General features: G+C 40.6%; 1 protein-coding gene across 1 annotated transcript in view; it reads right to left on the minus strand.

Annotated features, from left to right (window-relative positions):
- LOC139748643 (2,4-dienoyl-CoA reductase [(3E)-enoyl-CoA-producing], mitochondrial-like) overlaps positions 1-27,220 on the minus strand; it is a 79,186-nt gene that overhangs the window by 38,544 nt on the left and 13,422 nt on the right. The window contains exons 2-3 of the mRNA XM_071661875.1: positions 9,156-9,364; positions 7,355-7,535 (exon numbers count right to left, since the gene is read on the minus strand). Of these exons, the coding sequence (XP_071517976.1) occupies positions 7,355-7,535; positions 9,156-9,364 (390 nt within the window). The remainder of the gene's footprint in view (positions 1-7,354; positions 7,536-9,155; positions 9,365-27,220) is intronic.

Here is a 27,220-nt window from a genome sequence, read left to right on the forward strand (position 1 = left end):
ATGGAGAGAATGAGTGAGGAAAGATTGGCCAAAAGGATATATGTGTCGGAGGTGGAGGGAACGAGGAGAAGTGGGAGACCAAATTGGAGGTGGAAAGATGGAGTGAAAAAGATTTTGAGTGATCAGGGCCTGAACATGCAGGAGGGTGAAAGGCAGGCAAGGAATAGAGTGAATTGGATCGATGTGGTATACCGAGGTCGACGTGCTGTCAATAGATTGAATCAGGGCATGTGAAGTGTCTGGGGTAAACCATGGAAAGTTGCGTGGGGCCTGGATGTGGAAAGGGAGCTGTGGTTTTGGGCATTATTACATGACAGCTGGAGACTGAGTGTGAACGAATGGGGCCTTTGTTGTCTTTTCCTAGCGCTACCTCGCACACATGAGGGGGGAGGGGGATGTTATTCCATGTGTGGCGAGGTGGCGATGGGAATAAATAAAGGCAGACAGTATGAATTTTGTACATGTGTATATATGTATATGTCTGTGTGTGTATATATATGTGTACATTGAGATGTATAGGTATGTATATTTGCGTGTGTGGACGTGTATGTATATACATGTGTATGGGGGTGGGTTGGGCCATTTCTTTTGTCTGTTTCCTTGTGCTACCTTGCAAACGCGGGAGACGGCGACAAAGCAAAATAAATAAAATAAATAATAATGAGTGTGCATGTGTTTATGTGTGGAAGGGTCTTTCTTTGTCTGTTTCCTGACACTACCTCACTAATGGGGGAAATGGCAATCAAGTATAATAATAAGATATGTATGTAAATGTCATTTTTTTTCTGTTTTTTCATTATATTTAGTCACCATCTCCTGCGTTAGCGAGGCAGCCCAAGGAAACAGATGAGAGATTAGCCCAACCCACCCACGTACACATGTATATTCATAAACGCCCACACATGCACATATACATAGTTATACATTTCAATGTATAAACACATATACATACACAGACATAAACATATATACACATATACATATTCAATACCTGCTGCCTTCATCCATTCCTGTCGCCACCCAGCCACACATGAAATAGCACACACACACATCCTACGAGGTCACATTCATTCACACTCAGTCTCTAGCTGTCATGTGTAATGCACCCAAACCAAAGCTCCCTACATCCAGGCCCCACAAAACTTTCCATTGTTCACCCCAGATGCTTCACATGCCCTGGTTCAATCCATTGACAGCATGTCGAACCCAGTATACAACATTGTTCCAATTTACTCTATTCCTTGTATGCCTTTCACCCTCCTGTATATTCAGGCTCCGATTGCTCAAAATTTTTTTCACTCCATCCTTCCACCTCCAATTTGGTGTCCTGCTTCTCCTCGTTCCCTCTACCTCTGACACATATATCCTCTCTGTCAATCTTTCCTCACTCATTCTCTCCATGTGACCAAACCATTCCAACACATCCTCTTCTGCTCTCTCAACGACACTCTTTTCATCACCATACATCTCTCCTACTCTTTCATTACTTATTCGATCAAACCACCTCACACCACATATTGTCCTCAAACATTTAATTTCCAACACATCCATGCTCCTCCACACAACCCTATCTATAGCCTATGCCTCACAACCATATAACATTGTTGGAACCACTATTCCTTCAAACACATACTCATTTTTGCTCTCAGAGATAACATTCTTGCGTTCCACACATACTTCAATGTTCCCAGGACCTTCGCCTCTTCCCCATCCTGCGACTCACTTCCGCATTCATGGTTCCATTCGCTGCTAAATCCACTCCCAGATATCTAAAACACTTCACTTCCACCAGTTTTTCTCCATTCAAACTTACCTCCCTATTAACTTGTCCCTCAACCCTACTGAACCTAATAACCTAATAACACTCAGATTTCTTCTTTCATACACTTTACCAAACTCAGTCACCAGCTTCTGCAGTTTCTCACCTGAATCAGCCACCAGCACTGTATAATCAGCAAACAACAACTGACTCACTTTCCAAGCACTCATCCACAACAGACTGCATACTTGTCCCTCTCTCCAAAACTCTTGCATTCACCTCCCTCACCACCCCATCCATAAACAAATTAAACAACCACAGAGACATCACGCACCCCTGCTGTAAACTGACATTCACTGGAAACCAATCACTTTCCTCTCTTCCTACTTGTACACATGCCTTACATCCTTGGTATGTATATGTACATGTAAGTTTATATGTGTGTATATGAGTGAATGGGCCTTGCTTCAACTGTTTCCTGGTGCTACCTTGCTAATGCAGGAATCGATGATCAAGTATAATAGTTATATACAAAAAAATATTTGTATATATACGTTTTTTTTTTTTTTTTTTTTTTTTTTTTATACTTTGTCGCTGTCTCCCGCGTTTGCGAGGTAGCGCAAGGAAACAGACGAAAGAAATGGCCCAACCCCCCCCCATACACATGTATATACATACGTCCACACACGCAAATATACATACCTACACAGCTTTCCATGGTTTACCCCAGACGCTTCACATGCCCTGATTCAATCCACTGACAGCACGTCAACCCCGGTATACCACATCGCTCCAATTCACTCTATTCCTTGCCCTCCTTTCACCCTCCTGCATGTTCAGGCCCCGATCACACAAAATCTTTTTCACTCCATCTTTCCACCTCCAATTTGGTCTCCCTCTTCTCCTCGTTCCCTCCACCTCCGACACATATATCCTCTTGGTCAATCTTTCCTCACTCATTCTCTCCATGTGCCCAAACCACTTCAAAACACCCTCTTCTGCTCTCTCAACCATGCTCTTTTTATTTCCACACATCTCTCTTACCCTTACGTTACTCACTCGATCAAACCACCTCACACCACACATTGTCCTCAAACATCTCATTTCCAGCACATCCATCCTCCTGCGCACAACTCTATCCATAGCCCACGCCTCGCAACCATACAACATTGTTGGAACCACTATTCCTTCAAACATACCCATTTTTTTTTTTTTTTTTTTTTTTTTTTCCCCCTCAAAGGCCCAGTCCTCTGTTCTTAACGCTACCTCGCTATCGCGGGAAATGGCGAATAGTATGAAAAAAAAAAAAAAAAAAAAAATATATATATATATATATATATATATATATATATATATATATATATATATATATATATATGAGTATGTGAGTGGATACACCTTTCTTCATCTGTTTCCCAGGGCTACCTCGCTAACAAGGGAAACAGCAATCAAGTATATACAAAATCTAAATTCTACCTAAGTATATCCTACGTGTCACATAAGGCAATCAAGATGAGCTAGAGTGGAAGGCTGAATATCATCTAATATCATCATTTTCTGTATGTAGGTAGGAGTTGGGGAGAAAGATGTTTACCCCCATATTGCCTGAATGTCATAGAAGGTAACTAAATGGGGTGGGAGTGGGGGGCTGGAACCCTCCCCCTTTCTCATATTTTAATTTCTAAAAGAAGGGACACAAGAAGGAGCCAAACAGAGAGTGCTCCTCCTCCTTAAGGTCTCATATTGGGGTGTTTAAATGTGTGTGGATGTAACCAAGATGAGAAGAGAGGAGATATAGGTAGTATGTTCTGGCTGAATACTACTAAGCTAAAGAGAAAAGGAGAGGAATGGTTTCGAAATGTCTTGGTAAAGTCAGGGACTAGCGAGAGGACAAGAGCTAAGGAAGGAGTAGGACTACTCCCGAAGCAGGAGTTGTAGGAGTGTGTGATAGAATGCAATGAAATAAATTCTAGTGTAAAATTGAAAAAGGTTACCAAGAGATGGGTGACTATCAGTGCTGATACACCCAGTCAAGAGAAGAAAGATCATGAGAGGCAAGTGTTCTGGGAGCAGCTGAGTGAGTGTGTCAGTAGTTTTGGTGCACAAGAACGTGTATTAGTGATGGGTGATTTTAAATGCAGAGATGAGCAATGTGGCAGTTTAGGGTATAATAGTGGGCATGGGATATTCAGTGCTATGAATGGAAGTGGTGAAAAGCATGTGGGGTTGCATGCTGAAAAAGGACTAGTCACTGGGAATACCTGGTTTAAAAAGAGAGATATACAAAAGCATATGTATGTGAAGAGGAGAGATGGTCAGTGGGCATTATTGGATTACACATTAACTGATAGAAAGACTTTTGGATGTAAATGTGCTGAGAGAGGCAGCTTGTGGGATGTCTGATCACTATGTTGTGGGGTGAGGGTGAAGATTTCTAGAGGTTCTCAAATAAGAGGAAACAATGTCAGAGAAGAGAGTTGTGAGAGTAAGTGAGCTTGGAAAAGAAAAAACAGAAGTGTAGAATGGGAAAAGGTGAGAGTAAACAAAGCAGGGAGATAGGCTGAGGAATGGGAGGTATTTAGGGAAGCAGTGATGGCATATGCAAGAGATGCATGTGGCACCAGAAAGGTGCGAGGTGGGGAGATTAGAAAGGGAAAAGAGTGGTGGGATGAATATATAAAGGTGCAAGAGTAAGAGAAAAAGAGGCATTTGGGAAGCACTTGCAGAGGAGTGCTCATAATTGGGGGATGTATATGAGAGAGCAGCAGGAGGTCAAGAGGAAGGTGCATGTGTTGAAAAAGTTTAAATGAGAGTTGGGACGAGAGAGTATCAGTAAACTTTAGAGAGGATAAAAAAATGTTTTGAAAGGAGGTAAGTAATGTCAAAAAGACGAGAACAAATAGGAACATCGGCAAAAGAGGCAAAAGGGAAAGTGATAAGAGACAGTGATGAAGTGAGGAGGAGATGGAGTATTTTGAAGGACTGTTAAATATGTTTGATGACAGAGCAGCTGGAGAGGAGAGTAAAGTTGCATTCATGGAGAGGGGGGTGTTGGTGTAGTTTGTTGGTTAGCACCGATTTTCAAAGTATGAATGGATCATGGTAAAGTGCCTGAGGATCTGAAGAATGCACGTATAAATAAAGGCAAGAGGGATAAAGATGAGTGTTCAAACTAAAGAGGTCTAAGCCTGTTGAGTATACCTGGTACGGTGTATGGGAGGGTAATGATTGAGAGGGTAAAGGCATGTACAGAGCATCAGATTGGGGAAGAGTAGCATGGCCTCATTAGTGGTAGAGGAAGTGTGGTTCAGGTGTTTGCTTTAAAGACTGAGAGTAAGAAATAATTAGAAAAATATGGATCTGTATGTGGCATTTATGGATCTTGAGAAAGAATATAATACAGTTGACAGAGATGCTTTGTGGAAGGTCTTAAGAATATATGATGTGGAAGGTATGCTGCTAGAACCAGCAAGTTTTCATCAAGGATGTAAGGCTGTGCACGAACAGGAAGAAAGGAAAGTGAATAGTATCATAAGAAGGTCGGTCTGCAGCAGAGGTGTGTGATGTCCCCATGGTTGTTCAATTTGTTTATGGATGGGGTGGTTTGGGAGGTAAATACAAGAGCCTTGGAGAGAGGGGTGAGTATACAACCTGTGGCAGATGAAAGTGCCTGGGTATGGAGTCAGTTTTTGTTTGCTGATGATACAGCCCTAGTGGCAGATTCTTGTGAAAAACTGCAAAAGTTGGTGACTGAGTTTGGAAGAGTATCTGAAAGGAAGAGCATTTGAAAGGATACAGTTGAGAGTGAATGTGAGCAAAAGTAAGAGTGTTAGGTTTAGCAGGGTTGAGGGACGGGTTAGTTGGAGTGTGAGTATGAATAAAGTAAACTTGGAGGAAGTGATTTGTTTTCGATACCTGGGAGTGGATATGGCAGCAAATGGAACCATGGAAGTGGAAGTGAGTCATAGGGTAGAGGGGGTGAAGGTTCTGGGAGCGATGAAGAATGTGCGGAAAGACAGAATGTAATCTGGAAGAGCAAAAATGGGTATGTTTGAGGGAACAGTAGTTCCAACATTATATAAATGTAATGCATGGACTATAAACAAGGCTGAGCAGAAGAAAGTGGAAGTGTTTGAAATGAAATGTATGAGGACAATAGGTGGTGTGAGGTGGATTGATCGAGTAAGTAGTGACAAGGTAAGAGATGTGTAGCGATAAAAAAAGTGTGGCTGAGATAGCAGAAAAGGATGTGGGTAAAAATGGTTTGGACATATGGAGAGAATGCATAAGGAAAGATAGACAAAGAGAATATACATGTCAGAAGTAGAGGGAACAAGGTGAAAAGAGAGACCAAATGGAGATGGAAGGATCTTGTGAAAAAGATTTTGAGCAATTGGGGCCTAAACATGCAGGAGGGTGAAAGGCGTGCATGGAAGAGAGTAAACTGAAAAGATGTAGTATAATGGGGTTTAGTGCTGTCAATGGACTGAAACAGGTAATGTGAAGTGTCCAGGGTACACCATGGTACGGTCTGTAGGGCCTGGTTATGGATAAGGAGCGGAAGTTTCAGTGAATTATACAACAGGTAGAGAATGGATGCATGCATATGTGGCCTTTTTCTCATCTGTTTCTGGAGCTACCTCACTAAAATGGGAAATGGCAACCAAGTATGAAAAAAGAAGGAATAATGAAAAGAGTCAAGTGAGGATTTTTTCTCATTGGCTCAGACCAACAGGTCTAAATGTGCATGGTCATCACAAGGATGAAAAGAAAAGAGAAGTTCTGCTGGCTCTGAGCAAAACTAACTTCAAGGTTAATGGTTCAGGAATGTTCAACTGGCAAAGTCCAGGGTCATTAAAATGACAAGTACAATGGAATGATTGACTCTTCTCATCCAGACTAAGCTGTAGGACTGTTAAAAGAACAATCTTCTCGGCTTGAAAGAATACCTTATTCTTTTTTATCTCTATGCTTTTAAATGCTTTAGTAAGGTAAGATCAGAAAGAGACAACCAATCCTTAAAGGAAAAAACAATTACTTTGGCTCCTGTTCTGAGTTTTAGAGAGTCATCATGATACATGGGGGGAGTATTTCCAGCCATCTTCCCCAAGCTGCTTTCTACAAGTAGTAGGTATGTGGGTAGTGTTCATTTTCTCCTATTTCTAGATTTATTTCATGATTATCCATCCTTTCCCACATGTCAAGGCAGTGCTAGGAACAGATAAAGTGATGTTATTACACCATATTATCATATTCTATCCTTGGGATAGGAAAAAGAAGAATACAGCCAAAATATCCACATTGAAAGAACAAAGGAAGGAGCCATGTAAGATTTTTTCTGTAAGGCTAGTTCATCTACTTCCGATGCTACCTTGCCCATGTGAGAAGTAATGAAAACATATGAAAGAATATTATTTCATATATCGGACAAAGCAATTAGGTATTAAAAATATCAGTATAAAAAAATTTTCACAACTGTACTAGAAATATTCAATTGTCATGCAATTAATGACGTCTCGAGATAATTCTTATTTCTGGTGAAAAGGTTATACAAAATAGACACACAATGACATTGACACAAATTTTGCCACTTACTGATATAAAGTTTCCTGCAGCATTATTGATGATGATGTTGGGAAGGCCAAACTTAGCTTCACAAGAATCAAAAGCAGCTGCTACGGCCGCAGGATCACGAACATCCATCTGGACAGCATGAACAGAGTTCCCAGTTTGTTTTGATATTTCATTAGCAGTTGCCTCTAAGACAGGAAGCCGCCTGAAAATTGATACCTTCATAAGATTGAATGATTCCCCCACAAACTCTTCCACTTAAACTTATCACTCAGTTCCCTGTATACTTCTACCTCATCCATAATAATCATTCCTTCTGCATCTCCAAGCCTGATCAGCTGCTTTGACCAAAAATGAACTTATAGAAAAATCTTGTATTTTCTTTTGCTTTGTCCACAATATCTTTTCCCAGGTTTCTCTGTTCCTCCCCCTTTATACTGCAGTATTCACTTCTTTCAAAAAACAGCTGGCTACAGTAAACTCCCATTCTAACAGACTTCAGCGTACTAAAATTTGGCCCCTAATGAGCCTTCTGGACCCTACCAGACTAAGTTTGGGATCTAACAGACATATCAGTGAGTTTTGTTTGTTCACAATTTTAGTCTGGTAAGTTATGGACCCAATGTAATGATTGTGGGATGTAATGGAATAACCCATTAGTTTCCAATCTCAGTCCAGGTTGGTGGGTGTCAGAACATGTGACCCTGTTGTGCAACACCTTTGCGAATTTTAACTTTATTTTACTAATATACAATGTTCCCTCTTCACACATACAAATAATCTTACTATCTATCTGTATTTCTGATGCCTGTTCCCACCTGGAACTCCCTCAAGGGGGTGGCCAAGCCAATAGAGTCTCCATAACTAAGTGAACTCTAGTGCCACTTCTTGGCCTTTAGTGCAGAGGCTCCTTCCCAATGTTCCGACAACGACTTTTCCCTAATGTTCCTGCCTAGGATGAAAGAAAACACAGCTCCATGGTTCAGAGAAGTGCACCATGAGAGCCAGTGAAAAGTTGGCTCACTACATAGCTGTCACTCATCCTCCCAATACCTAGGTAGGTAGCACGGGCAATATACCTCTCTGGTCATTGACTGCTCACCAACTATACTACCTACCTTTACATGGAGTGACCATATCTGAGATGCATAACCTTGTTTTGATCTGGGAAAAGCTTACTAAACATTTTCTTATCCATATTCTTGACAGTTAATCAATTTGCCACCAGAAAATTTGATTCTGTCTCACTGTTTCTTCTGACATGCAGCTCTGGCAACAGACTTGGCAAAATGTCAATCCCTATGTCTCTTTCACATCACATAATGGGTGGCAGTAGAAAGCTCTAAAATCAACCTTTACATTCCAAAACCATGTGCACCATCTCTCGAAATGGGACTCTCTCTCTGTACCTTCTGCAGTGTATAGAGGAACCATCCACAGGAAAAAGGTTACGAGAAAAGGCCTCTTAATTGTAAAACTCTCTCTCTATACCGTATAGATTGGTAACATACTTTTATACCTAGTTTGAGGTACATACATGCATGCATCACAAGTTTAAAATTTCCACCTACAATGCACAAAGAGCAATCACACAGTAAAACAGTGCCCCTGCCATGGGCCTCAACAAGGAAGCAGTATAATACACAATAAACTACGATGCCCACGACTTACAGTATGGTGTAATTATGATTTCCACATTTAACATAAATCACATACCGCAAAACACATATCAAAAATACACTAAATCAACAAACACCCTAGAATATTGTGCCCTATCTATACTGCCATGTTAAAAAAAAAACATATGCTTTGACTTGGTACTAACCTTGCAGCAATGACAACATTTGCTCCAAGATAACTAAGCATAGTAGCCATTCCTTTTCCTAGGCCAGTCCCGCCTCCAGTGATAAAAGCAGTTTTGCCCTTAAATGTGTCCTTGGGTAACATGGGTGTCTTTACGGGTGGAAAATATTTTGCTTGTGGCTCTTCAGATTTGGAACTATCAAGTGCTGATGTATGGACAGACTGGAGGTGCTGAAAGCAAAGATGTCTTCAGTACCAAAATGCTATACAAAGTAATGTTTCCTTTTTACAATCACACGAATACCATTATGGTTGTTTTCTACATTACAATTCAGCATTGAAATAATCACTAAATGAGCATATAACAAAAACAAAGAAAAATCAAGTTCAAAAATGTAGATTACCATTAGAAATATTGCATATGCTGGGAATCTGAAAGCTTTATAATAGTCAGGAGAATCGAGAAATATAATAGCTGGAGTGTTTAAGATAATACTAAAAGGTAAAACTAAGTTATCTTAAGATATGTTACATTTTCATGAATATATTACAGAAATACATATATCTTCACATATGCTCGCCATTTCCCATGTAAGCAAGGCAGCATCAAGAACAGATGACAGTGCCCTAGAGGGGAAATTCCTCATTTGGCTCCTTCCTCTATTCCTTCTGTTGGAAAGTAATTCAGGAAGGGAGGATTTCCCATCACCTGCCCCCACCCCTCTAACTCACTTCTAAGGTATGCAGGAATACACAGGCTGTATTCTTTCTCCCCCTATTCCCAGGAAATACAGATATATCCAAAATTTCTGTGACATGTGCACCTTCCATGAAGAACAACAGAAACACAAGAGTGAAGAGAGAGAGCAATTGTATCTAAATCAGGAAAATACTATGGATGGTATTGCCATTGAACTTAAGAAAGAGAGTGACTGTGTTGTTGATTGGTTGGTAGGGATATTTAGCGTATGTAAGGATGGTGGTGAAATGCCTGAGGATTGCTGAATTTCGTGTATAGTGCCATTGTACAAAGGCAAAGAGGACAAAGGAGGGTGATCAAACTACAGAGGTATAAGTTTGTTCAGTATTCCTGGAAAATTGTATGGGAGGGTACTGACTGAGAAAGTGAAGGCATGAACATAGCATCAGATTGGGGAAGAGCAGTGTGGTTTCAGAAGTGACAGAGGATGTGTGGATCAGGTGTTTGCTTTGAAGAATGCATGAGAAATAAATGGAGACATACATGGATATGTATGTGGCATTTATGGATCTGGGGAAGACATACGATAGGGTTGATAGAGATGCTTTGTGGAAGATCATATGATTTTATGGTGTGGAAAGTAAGCTGAAAGAAGCTTTGAAAAGTTTTTACCATGGATGTAAGGCATGTGTATGTGTAGGAAAAAAGGAGAGTGAAGGTCGGTCTGTGGCAGGGGTGTGTGATGTCTCCATGGTTGTTTAATTTGTTTATGGATGGGGTGGTTAGGGAAGCAAATGCAAGAGTTTTGGAGAAAGGGGTGAGTATGCAGTCTGTTGAGGATGAGAGAGCCTTGGAAGTGAGTCAATTGTTGTTTGCTGATAATACAGCACTGGTGGCTGATTCAAACGAGAAACTGCAAAAGTTGGTTACTGAGTTTGGGAAAAGTGTGTGAAAGGAGAAAGTTGAGAGCAACTGGGAATACAAGTAAGGTTATTAGGTTCAGCAGGGTTGAAAGACAAGTTAGATGAGATGTGTTTGAAAGGAGAAAAATTGGAGGAAGTGAAGTGTTCCAGATATCTGGGAGTGGACTTAGCAGCAGATGGAACCATGGAAAAGAGTCATAGGGTGGGGGAAAAGGCAAAGGTTCTGGGAGCCATGAAGAATGTGAGGAGACATCATCATCTCAGAGACTGAAAATGGGTGTTTGAAAGAATAGTAGTTCCAACAATGTTACACGGTTGTGAGGCGTGGGCTATAGATAGGGTTGTGCAGAGGAGGGTGGATGTGTTGGAAATGAAGTGTTTAAGGACAATATGTAGTGTGAGGTAGTTTGATTGAGTAAGTAAAGAAAGAGTAAGAGAGATGTGTGGAAATAAAAAGAGTATGGTTGAGAGAGCAGAAGAGGATGTGTTCATATGGTTTGGACATATGGAGAGAATGAGTGAGGAAAGACTGACAAAGAGTATATATGCATCAGAGGTGGAGGGAACAAGAAGTGGGAGACCAAATTGGAGGTGGAAGGATGGAGTGAAAAAGATTTTGAGCGACTGGGGCCTGAACATGCAGGAGGGTGAAAGGTGTACAAGGAGAAGAGTGATTTGGAACAATGTGGTATACCAGGGTCATCATGCTGTCGATGGACTGAACCAGGGCATGTGAAATGTCTGAGGTAAACGTCTGTGGGGCCTGGATGTGGATAGGGAGTTGTGGTTTTGGTGCACTGCACATAACATCTAAAGACTAAGAGTGGAAAAATGTGGCATTTTTTGTCTGTACTCCTGGCACTACATCGCTGATGCAGGGGGCAGTGATGCTGTTTCCTGTGGGGTGGGGTGGTGCCAGGAATGGATGAAGGCAAGCAAGTATGAATATGTACATGTGTATTTATGTATATGTATGATTATGTGTATATGTTGATATGTATATGTACATATGGATCTAGTTCTGGAGAGAACATATGATAGGGTTGACAGAGATGCTTAGTGGAAGGTCTTAAGAGTATATGGTGTGGGAGGTAAGCTGCAAGAAGCAGCGAAAAGTTTTTACCAAGGATATAAAGCATATGTACGTGTAGGAAAAAAGGAATGGGATTGGTTCCCAGTGAAAGTTGGTCTGCGGAAGGGGTGTGTGAAGTCCCCATATATATATGGCTTAAGTTAATAAAGTGGCAAACAAATCTGAAGTCCTTCTAATGAAACTACAACAGCAGTGATGATGTTAAGCCATGGCACAGCAGTAGCAACAATGGATCATGACTGCCACTGTGAGAATGTTTGAGCATGCTTCAAATTTTTTGTTCATGTTGGCCATGGCTACCCTACTGGTTAACATCTAATGTCCTGATTCATCTAGACTCTCCTTAGAGCTTCAGCTATGTTTGCTGGAGGGCAATTATAATTATCTTGGAAAAACTGAAGCAACTAAAAGTGTCCCACTAATTTTGGTAGACACATTTTCAGTATTCTAGGAAATGTATGCGCATCATTGTATATGCCATACAATAAAGTCAAGGCTCTGGCTACAGACTGTAACTTTAGAGACTAACTTGATCCCAGGATAAGAGTTCAAATGTTCATGGCTCAGGACCATAAAGTGTATTTCCTTATTTTGGTGGTGGTAAATTACAATCAAAGTAGGGAATCTATAATTTCAGAGAAAATCATAAAGATGGAAAAAGAATTTTGTAGAAATAAATTTCAACTTTGCTTTGAAGAATGTATGTGAGAAATACTTAGAAAAGCAAATGGATTTGTATGTAGCATTTATGGATCTGGAGAAGGCATATGATAGAGTTGATAGAGATGCTCTGTGGAAGGTATTAAGAATATATGGTGTGGGAGGCAAGTTGTTAGAAGCAGTGAAAAGTTTTTATTGAGGATGTAAGGCATGTGTACGTGTAGGAAGAGAGGAAAGTGATTGGTTCTCAGTGAATGTAGGTTTGCGGCAGGGGTGCGTGATGTCTCCATGGTTGTTTAATTTGTTTATGGATGGGGTTGTTAGGGAGGTGAATGCAAGAGTTTTGGAAAGAGGGGCAAGTATGAAGTCTGTTGGGGATGAGAGAGCTTGGGAAGTGAGTCAGTTGTTGTTCGCTGATGATACAGCGCTGGTGGCTGATTCATGTGAGAAACTGCAGAAGCTGGTGACTGAGTTTGGTAAAGTGTGTGAAAGAAGAAAGTTAAGAGTAAATGTGAATAAGAGCAAGGTTATTAGGTACAGTAGGGTTGAGGGTCAATTCAATTGGGAGGTGAGTTTGAATGGAGAAAAACTGGAGGAAGTGAAGTGTTTTAGATATCTGGGAGTGGATCTGGCAGCGGATGGAACCATGGAAGCGGAAGTGGATCATAGGGTGGGGGAGGGGGCGAAAATTCTGGGAGCCTTGAAGAATGTGTGGAAGTCGAGAACATTATCTCGGAAAGCAAAAATGGGTATGTTTGAAGGAATAGTGGTTCCAACAATGTTGTATGGTTGCGAGGCGTGGACTATGGATAGAGTTGTGCGCAGGAGGATGGATGTGCTGGAAATGAGATGTTTGAGGACAATGTGTGGTGTGAGGTGGTTTGATCGAGTAAGTAACGTAAGGGTAAGAGAGATGTGTGGAAATAAAAAGAGCGTGGTTGAGAGAGCAGAAGAGGGTGTTTTGAAATGGTTTGGTCACATGGAGAGAATGAGTGAGGAAAGATTGACCAAGAGGATATATGTGTCGGAGGTGGAGGGAACGAGGAGAAGAGGGAGACCAAATTGGAGGTGGAAAGATGGAGTGAAAAAGATTTTGTGTGATCGGGGCCTGAACATGCAGGAGGGTGAAAGGAGGGCAAAGAATAGAGTGAATTGGAGCGATGTGGTATACCGGGGTTGACGTGCTGTCAGTGGATTGAATCAAGGCATGTGTATGGGGGTGGGTTGGGCCATTTCTTTCGTCTGTTTCCTTGCGCTACCTCGCAAACGCGGGAGACAGCGACAAAAAAAAAAGAAAAAAAAAAAAATTCAAATGATTAAGGCAATCAATGTTAAAACCTTGCAAATATCGTTGCTTTTTCTGTCATAGCATAAAGTATAAAGATCTCAATTACAACTTTTCTTATGAAAAAAGGCCACTAGAAAAAGATATGTAAGGAAGCTCTGAAAAGTTTAAGGAATGAAGATAAGCCTTCCTGATAAAAAATTCTAAAGTTAAGACCAATTAACACACCAAAAAAGGTGATTATGGAGTAAACAACTGTGAACTTGGTTTTGAAAAAATTGATGAAAAATTTTTAACAGCCAGTGCTTCCAGCAAAGACAGAACAGCTCTAATTTAAGATCACCACGGATTAAGTTCCATTTGAGACTGATATGTGCAAAGGTTTCAAGACAACAAAAGAGTGTGTTCAGTCCTTGAAATGAGATGCGGAGCAATGTATTAAGAGATTACATGCTTATGATAATTTGCATACAAATGTGCTAGGTAAGGTTGTGTAATATAATGGTTTAAGTGTTACCCAGTCACTTTGTTATAAATTGTAAAAATTCCTTGGGATTTTGTAGCAAAATTCTAATAAAGAAAATAAAGAAAGGATGAATTTACTGAGCTTAAGTGTATGAATCCTCAAAAATGAACAGAGTACGCAGTGCAGATGACAACTATTCAGGGGATCCTATTCAACCTATTTCAACCATTATAGCAAAAATGTAGCTCAATAGTTCTGTTTCTCGTAAGTTTAGGATGGCTCGTACTGTTCCATTTCACCATAAGGTAATGGCAGAGGTTGCTTTAAACCAACTTACAGCAAGAGGTATAATCAAACCTGTTTCTTACGGTAAATGGGCAGCAACTATATTTCCTGTTTTAAAGGCTAAAAAAGAGAGCTCATTTGCCATAGGTATTAATTTCTAAAGAAGGGTAAATTGTTTAAAAAAATAGGACTTACAGAATGCTTGTTTGCAAATGCCATTGAGTTTTTCGTTATTAATATTCATAGAAGTTTGTTTAACAATGAGAGGTCACTGTTGCTCCTCGTCCACAGCTATTTTCCAGTTATATTTCTTAGTTCTTGGCTTATACTGTGGCTTCCTATTTGGATGATATCAGCGGGATCAACAAAAAATGAACATAAGACAAAAATGTTTTCAACAAAAAATGAATATAAGACAAAAATGTTTTCAAGATTTTGCAGGATCAAATGCACAAATTTTTAAAAGTCAGTCAGTGCTGAATGACTAAGTCATTTGAGAGTTTGGGTTACCATATTTTGGGTAAAAGGATCAAACCATCTCTAAGAAATCTTCTCCTCCCAATGTATTGTTGGTATAGCAATTTCTTGGAATGGTCAAATAGTAATTTAGACCTGTTACACATTTTTCCCCTCTACAAATTACCAAAGGTGCTGGTTTTAAGTGGGCTTTTGTGGAAAGGATAGCTTTTCAATGTGTTAAGAATGATTCACTAAATTTCATGATGTTAATTAGTTCTGAATGACAGAATTCACTGTTAATGAAGTTCATGCTTCATCAGGAGGTAAAGGTTATAATTTTGTGCAAAATGTGGATGGTCAAGAAATAAAAACAATATACTTTAAAGGAAAATAATCCTTCCCAGTTGAGAACGACGACTCTCAATTTGATAGAGGATTTAGCATTAGTGTATGATACTAAACTTTGGTTAATTGGTGAAGGTAAACATGTTCTAGAAGACAAATTCCATTTACTGCTAATACAAGGATTCAATGATGGGCTTTGTTACTGTCCCAATTTGATTACCACTTGCTTTACGCATTGTTTGGTTATCACTTGCTTTACACATCGTTTGATTATCACTTGCTTTACACATCAAGGAAAACGTGACAGAAGAGGGCATTAAGTCAGTCACCCACTGATGGTGAATTTGAATCAAATGATCCTTTGCAGTATGTTGAGCTTGTTAATTCACTTGTATTCAGAGATATTTCCTTTCAAACTAACTTAACTTGTGGGGATGCAATTTTGACACAACAGATTTCTTGCATAAAATTTGGCTAGTCTGACAATAACTCGCAACATTCTGAGTGAGTATCAGTTAAGTCAGATCTCAGTCTTCATAATCATGCAAAATGGTACAGAAATAGTTTTACTCATTGCAAACTGAGATGTAAAAATCTTAGAACATCATATTTTGGTAATAATGACATGAATGCCATGAAAACCTCAGCATGAAATTGTATGTGGTGGCCTAAGACAAATCAGTACAGATATGCTGTAAACATTTCAATAAACTTCAGGCTGCATTTCATAACTAGCTATACTGAGGAAAATTTTGGTCTACACTGCATCCAGATTATGGAGGTCACACTGATGATAAGTATATTCTTGTAGTAACTGTAGACTTGGGCAAAATTACTGGTTGTCTTGGCAACTAATTCTATAAATTCTACAGTCACTACTGATGTGTTAAGGAAATTTTCTGTAACAATGGATTGCTAGATAAAATAGTTTGAGATAATAGTGCAAAGTCTGTGTAATGGGATGGGATTATTCTTCCTTAAAAATGGGAGCAAGCACAACTCCAGCTTCTTAAAATTCTTCTTCAAATGGTCTTGCAGCGACAGCTATAAGAAATTTAAGGAAGGCTTGAAAAAGTTTACAGTGGAATCTCTTAATACTAAAATTTGTATATATTCATACAACTCATTGAAAACGGTTCATTCCTCAGCTGGAAAGCCATCCACCAACTGAACTAATGTCCAATAGGGATTTTTGGGATAGGTAGAATCAGTCAAACTTAAACCAATGAAAAAGAAATCATCGTCTACAATTGATAATCAGCTGTCACATAATGGCAATAAAACATTTCAAGTAGGTGATGCTGAACATGCTAAAATTTTTGGAAAAGGAGCAGAGAGGGATGAAGGAAAACTAGTGGAGGTCTCAGGACTTAGGAATTATGTAGTTCACTAGTGGAAGTCTCAGGACTTAGGAATTATGTAGTTCAAGTAGAAAGTTTTGGGAACATGGCATGGAAAAGACATCAAAACCATCCTGTGTGAAAATTTATGGATAATTCTTCACAGTCTGTCAAGAAGTGATTAGCTAGGATCCCGTCAAAAGCTGAGGAGTCCAGACAGGACTAACTACAAGTTCAGAAGTTAGTCGTACTGATAGTTAGGGACTAACTATAAGTTCAGAAATTAGTTGTACTGATAGTTAGGGACTAACTATAAGTTCAGAAGTAAGTCGTACTGATAGTTAGGGACTAACTATAAAATCAGAAGTTAGTTGTACTGATAGTCAGGGACTAACTATGTCCCTATAAGTTCAGAAGTTAGTCGTACTGATAGTTAGGGACTAACTATAAGTTCAGAAGTTAGTTGTACTAATAGTTAGGGACTAACTATAAGTTCAGAAGTTAGTCGTACTGATAGGGACTAACTATAAGTTCAGAAGTTAGTCGTACTGATAGTTAGGGACTAACTATAAAATCAGGACTAACTATAAAATCAGAAGTAGTCGTACTGATAGTTATGACACAATTAACAATGAGGTTGAGTATGAAGTAAATACTGGTATGGGGTTGGATAAAGATAAGGAATCACAAGCCCTTCATCTTCATCCCATTAAAATCTATGACAATCAAGTAGAAATGTGAAACCTTGCAACAGACTTATTCTTTAAGATGCAAAATAGTCTAAATTCAATCCTATATAGCCTGATTAAGGAAATGTATTATTCATGAATGCCACCTATTTTTAATATATGAAAATGAAATTATAATATGTACTGTCATCATCTAAGAATCCGAAGCTGTTGCGTACAGGTCTGTGGCTCTTATGTGAAAGAACTGGATACCCTCGTCTGTCATTTGTTTGCTGCTTCCTCCATGAGGCAGAAATATTTGGACAGCCACTTGGCAGTTTAAGATAACAAAGTTATCAATAAAAATAGTGTTTCAAATGAAACTACAGCAGGACAGATAAAAATGGGAAGTTTCTCCATCTTTGTTGTTCTAGGAGGTATCACAATAGTCAATCCTCATGTGGCTGGTCTTCACACAGAATCTATAGGAAGCAAATGGCATGTGCAATATACAGGTCCAATCCTTGGTGGCTGTGATACACAGATGCAGACAGCTCACAAGATCAGCGGCCAAAATAATACCTGGAGAACAAAGGAAGGCCAACAACTTTACAGCTGACAGAAAGGAATGGTTGTATGGAGAAGATGCCTTGTGAAATGGCAAGTTGAAGTCTTCTGATTCCTCTCTTGCTAAGAGATAGGTGGAGGAGGAACCATCCCAGTTACGTGAACAGCATTAAACATTAGGACAAAGAAAACACCTGTAAATTTGAAATAATTAAAAGAGATATAATTGTGGCACCTATATAACTTGCTAGCTTTAAAGAAGCAGTTTTTATCCATGATAAAAAAATAAGGATATGGTTGTGCCCAACAGGCTTTTATCGTTGGAAGGATAAAATGTGAAATTTTCAAAGTGAGTATACGAGAACAAATGACATTTAGAGAGAGAAAAGGAGGTTATACATTTTCGTAATACTGAATCTGCTTTCTCTTGCTATGGTCAGGTGAAGTCATTGTTGGCTCTTTAATCATACATACAACCAACTTTAATTACATATATACATATAACCAACTTTAAATATATTTTTTTTTTTGCTTTGTCGCTGTCTCCCGCGTTTGCAAGGTAGCCCAAGGAAACAGACGAAAGAAATGGCCCAACCCACCCCCATACACATGTATATACATACGTCCACACACGCAAATATACATACCTACACAGCTTTCCATGGTTTACCCCAGACGCTTCACATGCCTTGATTCAATCCACTGACAGCACGTCAACCCCGGTATACCACATCGATCCAATTCACTCTATTCCTTGCCCTCCTTTCACCCTCCTACATGTTCAGGCCCCGATCACACAAAATCTTTTTCACTCCATCTTTCCACCTCCAATTTGGTCTCCCACTTCTCCTCGTTCCCTCCACCTCCGACACATATATCCTCTTGGTCAATCTTTCCTCACTCATTCTCTCCATGTGCCCAAACCATTACAAAACACCCTCTTCTGCTCTCTCAACCACGCTCTTTTTATTTCCACACATCTCTCTTACCCTTACGTTACTTACTCGATCAAACCACCTCACACCACACATTGTCCTCAAACATCTCATTTTCAGCACATCCACCCTCCTGCGCACAACTCTATCCATAGCCCACGCCTCGCAACCATACAACATTGTTGGAACCACTATTCCTTCAAACATACCAATTTTTGATTTCCGAGATAATGTTCTCAACTTACACACATTCTTCAAGGCTCCCAGGATTTTCGCGCCCTCCCCCACCCTATGATCCACTTCCGCTTCCATGGTTCCATCCACTGCCAGATCCACTCCTAGATATCTAAAACACTTTACTTCCTCCAGTTTTGCTCCATTCAAACTTACCTCCCAATTGACTTGACCCTCAACCCTACTGTACCTAATAACCTTGCTCTTATTCACATTTACTCTTAACTTTCTTCTTTCACACACTTTACCAAACTCAGTCACCAGCTTCTGCAGTTTCTCACATGAATCAGCCACCAGCGCTCTATCATCAGCGAACAACAACTGACTCACTTTCCAAGCTCTCTCATCCACAACAGACTTCATACTTGCCCCTCTTTCCAAAACTCTTGCATTTGCCTCCCTAACAACCCCATCCATAAACAAATTAAACAACCATGGAGACATCACACACCCCTGCCGCAAACCTACATTCACTGAGAACCTATCACTTTCCTCTCTTCCTACACGTGTACATGCCTTACATCCTCGATAAAAACTTTTCACTGCTTCTAACAACTTGCCTCCCACACCATATATTCTTAATACCTTCCACAGAGCATCTCTATCAACTCTATCATATGCCTTCTCCAGGTCCATAAATGCTACATACAACTCCATTTGCTTTTCTAAGTATTTCTCACATACATTCTTCAAAGCAAACACCTGATCCACACATCCTCTACCACTTCTGAAACCACACTGCTCTTCCCCAATCTGATGCTCTGTACATGCCTTCACCCTCTCAATCAATACCCTACCATATAATTTACCATGAATACTCAACAAACTTATACCTCTGTAATTTGAGCACTCACTCTTATCCCCTTTGCCTTTGTACAATGGCACTATGCAAGCATTCCGCCAATCCTCAGGCACCTCACCATGAGTCATACATACATTAAATAACCTTACCAACCAGTCAATAATACAATCACCCCCTTTTTTAATAAATTCCACTGCAATACCATCCAAACCTGCTGCCTTGCCGGCTTTCATCTTCCGCAAAGCTTTTACTACCTCTTCTCTGTTTACCAAATCATTTTCCCTAACCCTCTCACTTTGCACACCACCTCGACCAAAATACCCTATATCTGCCACTCTATCATCAAACACATTCAACAAACCTTCAAAATACTCACTCCATCTCCTTCTCACATCACCACTACTTGTTATCACCTCCCCATATGCGCCCTTCACTGAAGTTCCCATTTGCTCCCTTGTCTTACGCACTTTATTTACCTCCTTCCAGAACATCTTTTTATTCTCCCTAAAATTTAATGATACTCTCTCACCCCAACTCTCATTTGCCCTCTTTTTCACCTCTTGCACCTTTCTCTTGACCTACTGTCTCTATTTTATACATCTCCCACTCGATTTCATTTTTTCCCTGCAAAAATCGTCCAAATGCCTCTCTCTTCTCTTTCACTAATAATCTTACTTCTTCATCCCACCACTCACTACCCTTTCTAATCAACCCACCTCTCACTCTTCTCATGCCACAAGCATCTTTTGTGCAATCCATCACTGATTCCCTAAATACATCCCATTCCTCCCCCACTCCCCTTACTTCCATTATTCTCACCTTTTTCCATTCTATACTCAGTCTCTTCTGGTACTTCCTCACACAAGTCTCCTTCCCAAGCTCACTTACTCTCACCACCCTCTTCACCTCAACATTCACTCTTCTTTTCTGAAAACCCATACAAATCTTCACCTTAGCCTCCACAAGATAATGATCAGACATCCCTCCAGTTGCACCTCTCAGCACATTAACATCCAAAAGTCTCTCTTTCGCGCGCCTATCAATTAAAACGTAATCCAATATTGCTCTCTGGCCATCTCTCCTACTTACATATGTATACTTATGTATATCTTGCTTTTTAAACCAGGTATTCCCAATCACCAGTCCTTTTTCAGCACATAAATCTACAAGCTCTTCACCATTTCCATTTACAACACTGAACACCCCATGTATACCAATTATTCCCTCAACTGCCACATTACTCACCTTTGCATTCAAATCACCCATCACTATAACCCGGTCTCGTGCATCAAAACCACTAAAACACTCATTCAGCTGCTCCCAAAACACTTGCCTCTCATGATCTTTCTTCTCATGCCCAGGTGCATATGCACCAATAATCACCCATCTCCCTCCATCAACTTTCAGTTTTACCCATATTAATCGAGAATTTACTTTCTTACATTCTATCACATACTCCCACAACTCCTGTTTCAGGAGTACTGCTACTCCTTCCCTTGCTCTTGTCCTCTCACTAACCCCTGACTTTACTCCCAAGACATTCCCAAACCACTCTTCCCCTTTACCCTTGAGCTTCGTTTCACTCAGAGCCAAAACATCCAGGTTCCTTTCCTCAAACATACTACCTATCTCTCCTTTTTTCACATCTTGGCTACATCCACACACATCTAGACACCCCAGTCTGAGCCTTCGAGGAGGATGAGCACTCCCTGCGTGGCTCCTTCTTCTGTTTCCCATTTTAGAAAGTTAATACAAGGAGGGGAGGATTTCTGGCCCCCCGCTCCCGTCCCCTCTAGTCGCCTTCTACGACACTCGAGGAATGCGTGGGAAGTATTCTTTCACCCCTATCCCCAGGGATAGGGGTGAATATATATATATATATATATATATATATATATATATATATATATATATATATATATATATATATATATATTAATATCCCTGGGGATAGGGGAGAAAGAATACTTCCCACGTATTCCCTGCGTGTCGTAGAAGGCGACTAAAAGGGGAGGGAGCGGGTGGCTGGAAATCCTCCCCTCTCGTTTTTTTTTAATTTTCCAAAAGAAGGAACAGAGAAGGGGGTCAGGTGAGGATATTCCCTCTAAGGCCCAGTCCTCTGTTCTTAACGCTACCTCGCTAATGCGGGAAAGGCGAATAGTATGAAAGAAAGATATATATATATATATATATATATATATATATATAACAAGTAGTGGTGATGTGAGAAGGAGATGGAGTGAGTATTTTGAAGGTTTGTTGAATGTGTTTGATGATAGAGTGGCAGATATAGGGTGTTTTGGTCGAGGTGGTGTGCAAAGTGAGAGGGTTAGGGAAAATGATTTGGTAAACAGAGAAGAGGTAGTAAAAGCTTTGCAGAAGATGAATTTATTAAAAAAGGGGGTGACTGTATTGTTGACTGGTTGGTAAGGTTATTTAATGTATGTATGACTCATGGTGAGGTGCCTGAGGATTGGCGGAATGCGTGCATAGTGCCATTGTACAAAGGCAAAGGGGATAAGAGTGAGTGCTCAAATTACAGAGGTATAAGTTTGTTGAGTATTCCTGGCAAATTATATGGGAGGGTATTGATTGAGAGGGTGAAGGCATGTACAGAGCATCAGATTGGGGAAGAGCAGTGTGGTTTCAGAAGTGGTAGAGGATGTGTGGATCAGGTGTTTGCTTTGAAGAATGTATGTGAGAAATACTTAGAAAAGCAAATGGATTTGTATGTAGCATTTATGGATCTGGAGAAGGCATATGACAGAGTTGATAGAGATGCTCTGTGGAAGGTATTAAGAATATATGGTGTGGGAGGCAAGTTGTTAGAAGCAGTGAAAAGTTTTTATCGAGGATGTTAGGCATGTGTACGTGTAGGAAGAGAGGAAAGTGATTGGTTCTCAGTGAATGTAGGTTTGCGGCAGGGGTGTGTGATGTCTCCATGGTTGTTTAATTTGTTTATGGATGGGGTTGTTAGGGAGGTGAATGCAAGAGTTTTGGAAAGAGGGGCAAGTATGAAGTCTGTTGGGGATGAGAGAGCTTGGGAAGTGAGTCAGTTGTTGTTCGCTGATGATAGAGCGCTGGTGGCTGATTCATGTGAGAAACTGCAGAAGCTGGTGACTGAGTTTGGTAAAGTGTGTGAAGAAGAAAGTTAAGAGTAAATGTGAATAAGAGCAAGGTTATCAGGTACAGTAGGGTTGAGGGTCAAGTCAATTGGGAGGTGAGTTTGAATGGAGAAAAACTGGAGGAAGTGAAGTGTTTTAGATATCTGGGAGTGGATCAGGCAGCGGATGGAACCATGGAAGCGGAAGTGGATCATAGGGTGGGGGAGGGGGCGAAAATTCTGGGAGCCTTGAAGAATGTGTGGAAGTCGAGAACATTATCTCGGAAAGCAAAAATGGGTATGTTTGAAGGAATAGTGGTTCCAACAATGTTGTATGGTTGCAAGGCGTGGACTATGGATAGAGTTGTGCGCAGGAGGATGGATGTGCTGGAAATGAGATGTTGGAGGACAATGTGTGGTGTGAGGTGGTTTGATCGAGTAAGTAACGTAAGGGTAAGAGAGATGTGTGGAAATAAAAAGAGCGTGGTTGAGAGAGCAGAAGAGGGTGTTTTGAAATGGTTTGGTCACATGGAGAGAATGAGTGAGGAAAGATTGACCAAGAGGATAAACGTGTCGGAGGTGGAGGGAACGAGGAGAAGAGGGAGACCAAATTGGAGGTGGAAAGATGGAGTGAAAAAGATTTTGTGTGATCGGGGCCTGAACATGCAGGAGGGTGAAAGGAGGGCAAGGAATAGAGTGAATTGGAGCGATGTGGTGTACCGGGGTTGACGTGCTGTCAGTGGATTGAATCAAGGCATGGGAAGCGTCTGGGGTAATCCATGGAAAGCTGTGTAGGTATGTATATTTGCGTGTGTGGACGTATGTATATACATGTGTATGGGGGTGGGTTGGGCCATTTCTTTCGTCTGTTTCCTTGCGCTACCTCGCAAACGCGGGAGACAGCGACAATGCCAAAAAAAAAAAAAATATATATATATATATATATATATATATATATATATATATATGTAACTGGTGGTTTACAACGGCTCTGCAGCTGTCAGCCGGCGGGAATTGACAGTTTGATTGCTGACCTAAGCTGCACCTCTTCGCAAACGGAACTACCTTGGTCCACCAGTGATGCTACTACGTTTGTGAATCAAGAACCATTGCAACACAAACCTCGCCAGGTGGTAGAGTTTCCCGCAGTGTATCGAGACAGACTTCCCCAGAACTTTTTAAAGGGGAAGTAAATGTTTATAGTTGTGTTACTGGAGTGATAGTTTTCATACATGGTGTTTTGACAAGAAAATAGTGAAATTGGAGAAAAATGTAGCTCAGACATTGAAGCTTATTGATACAGTGGTTAAATTGATAAGAACTGCTATTGACGTTTGTGTAAATAAATTATACATTTCCTTTTTCCATAGCCTGAGGTTAAACCATTATGTGACATTCATTTTTTCATTCATTTCAAGCTAGAAGTTTCAGTTTTCTAAATTGTTTCTTACATTTTTCATATGTATATATATGTATGTGTGTGTGTGTGTGTATATGTGCGTATGTATGTGTATGTGTGTGTATGTGTGTATGTATATATATATGTATATTATCCCTGGGGATAGGGGTGAAAGAATACTTCCCACGTATTCCTCGCGTGTCGTAGAAAGCGACTAGAGGGGACGGGAGCGGGGGGCCAGAAATCCTCCCCTCCTTGTATTAACTTTCTAAAATGGGAAACAGAAGAAGGAGTCATGCGGGGAGTGCTCATCCTCCTCGAAGGCTCAGAGTGGGGTGCCTAAATGTGTGTGGATGTAACCAAGACGTGAAAAAAGGAGAGATAGGTAGTATGTTTGAGGAAAGGAACCTGGATGTTTTGGCTCTGAGTGAAACGAAGCTCAAGGGTAAAGGGGAAGAGTGGTTTGGGAATGTCTGGGGAGTGAAGTCAGGGGTTAGTGAGAGGACAAGAGCAAGGGAAGGAGTAGCAATACTCCTGAAACAGGAGTTGTGGGAGTATGTGATAGAATGTAAGAAAGTAAATTCTCGATTAATATGGGTAAAACTGAAAGTTGATGGAGAGAGGTGGGTGATTATTGGTGCATATGCACCTGGGCATGAGAAGAAAGATCATGAGAGGCAAGTGTTTTGGGAGCAGCTGAATGAGTGGGTTAGTGGTTTTGATGCACGAGACCGGGTTATAGTGATGGGTGATTTGAATGCAAAGGTGAGTAATGTGGCAGTTGAGGGAATGATTGGTATACATGGGGTGTTCAGTGTTGTAAATGGAAATGGTGAAGAGCTTGTAGATTTATGTGCTGAAAAAGGACTGATGATTGGGAATACCTGGTTTAAAAAGCAAGATATACATAAGTATACTTATGTAAGTAGGAGAGATGGCCAGAGAGCGTTATTGGATTACGTGTTAATTGACAGGCGTGCGAAAGAGAGACTTTTGGATGTTAATGTGCTGAGAGGTGCAACTGGAGGGATGTCTGATCATTATCTTGTGGAGGCTAAGGTGAAGATTTGTATGGGTTTTCAGAAAAGAAGAGTGAATGTTGGGGTGAAGAGGGTGGTGAGAGTAAGTGAGCTTGGGAAGGAGACCTGTGTGAGGAAGTACCAGGAGAGACTGTGTACAGAATGGAAAAAGGTGAGAACAATGGAAGTAAGGGGAGTGGGGGAGGAATGGGATGTATTTAGGGAATCAGTGATGGATTGCGCAAAAGATGCTTGTGGCATGAGAAGAGTGGGAGGTGGGTTGATTAGAAAGGGTAGTGAGTGGTGGGATGAAGAAGTAAGAGTATTAGTGAAAGAGAAGAGAGAGGCATTTGGACGATTTTTGCAGGGAAAAAATGCAATTGAGTGGGAGATGTATAAAAGAAAGAGACAGGAGGTCAAGAGAAAGGTGCAAGAGGTGAAAAAAAGGGCAAATGAGAGTTGGGGTGAGAGAGTATCATTAAATTTTAGGGAGAATAAAAAGAGGTTCTGGAAGGAGGTAAATAAAGTGCGTAAGACAAAGGAGCAAATGGGAACTTCAGTGAAGGGCGCAAATGGGGAGGTGATAACAAGTAGTGGTGATGTGAGGAGATGGAGTGAGTATTTTGAAGGTTTGTTGAATGTGTTTGATGATAGAGTGGCAGATATAGGGTGTTTTGGTCGAGGTGGTGTGCAAAGTGAGAGGGTTAGGGAAAATGATTTGGGGTGACTGTATTGTTGACTGGTTGGTAAGGTTATTTAATGTATGTATGACTCATGGTGAGGTGCCTGAGGATTGGCGGAATGCGTGCATAGTGCCATTGTACAAAGGCAAAGGGGATAAAAGTGAGTGCTCAAATTACAGAGGTATAAGTTTGTTGAGTATTCCTGGTAAATTATATGGGAGGGTATTGATTGAGAGGGTGAAGGCATGTACAGAGCATCAGATTGGGGAAGAGCAGTGTGGTTTCAGAAGTGGTAGAGGATGTGTGGATCAGGTGTTTGCTTTGAAGAATGTATGTGAGAAATACTTAGAAAAGCAAATGGATTTGTATGTAGCATTCATGGATCTGGAGAAGGCATATGATAGAGTTGATAGAGATGCTCTGTGGAAGGTATTAAGAATATATGGTGTGGGAGGCAAGTTGTTAGAAGCAGTGAAAAGTTTTTATCGAGGATGTAAGGCATGTGTACGTGTAGGAAGAGAGGAAAGTGATTGGTTCTCAGTGAATGTAGGTTTGCAGCAGGGGTGTGTGATGTCTCCATGGTTGTTTAATTTGTTTATGGATGGGGTTGTTAGGGAGGTAAATGCAAGAGTTTTGGAAAGAGGGGCAAGTATGAAATCTGTTGGGGATGAGAGAGCTTGGGAAGTGAGTCAGTTGTTGTTCGCTGATGATACAGCGCTGGTGGCTGATTCATGTGAGAAACTGCAGAAGCTGGTGACTGAGTTTGGTAAAGTGTGTGGAAGAAGAAAGTTAAGAGTAAATGTGAATAAGAGCAAGGTTATTAGGTACAGTAGGGTTGAGGGTCAAGTCAATTGGGAGGTGAGTTTGAATGGAGAAAAACTGGAGGAAGTGAAGTGTTTTAGATATCTGGGAGTGGATCTGGCAGCGGATGGAACCATGGAAGCGGAAGTGGATCATAGGGTGGGGGAGGGGGCGAAAATTTTGGGAGCCTTGAAGAATGTGTGGAAGTCGAGAACATTATCTCGGAAAGCAAAAATGGGTATGTTTGAAGGAATAGTGGTTCCAACAATGTTGTACGGTTGCGAGGCGTGGACTATGGATAGAGTTGTGCGCAGGAGGAT

Source organism: Panulirus ornatus, chromosome 5 (genome assembly GCF_036320965.1).
Source record: "Panulirus ornatus isolate Po-2019 chromosome 5, ASM3632096v1, whole genome shotgun sequence".
NCBI classification, from domain to species: Eukaryota; Metazoa; Arthropoda; class Malacostraca; order Decapoda; family Palinuridae; genus Panulirus; species Panulirus ornatus.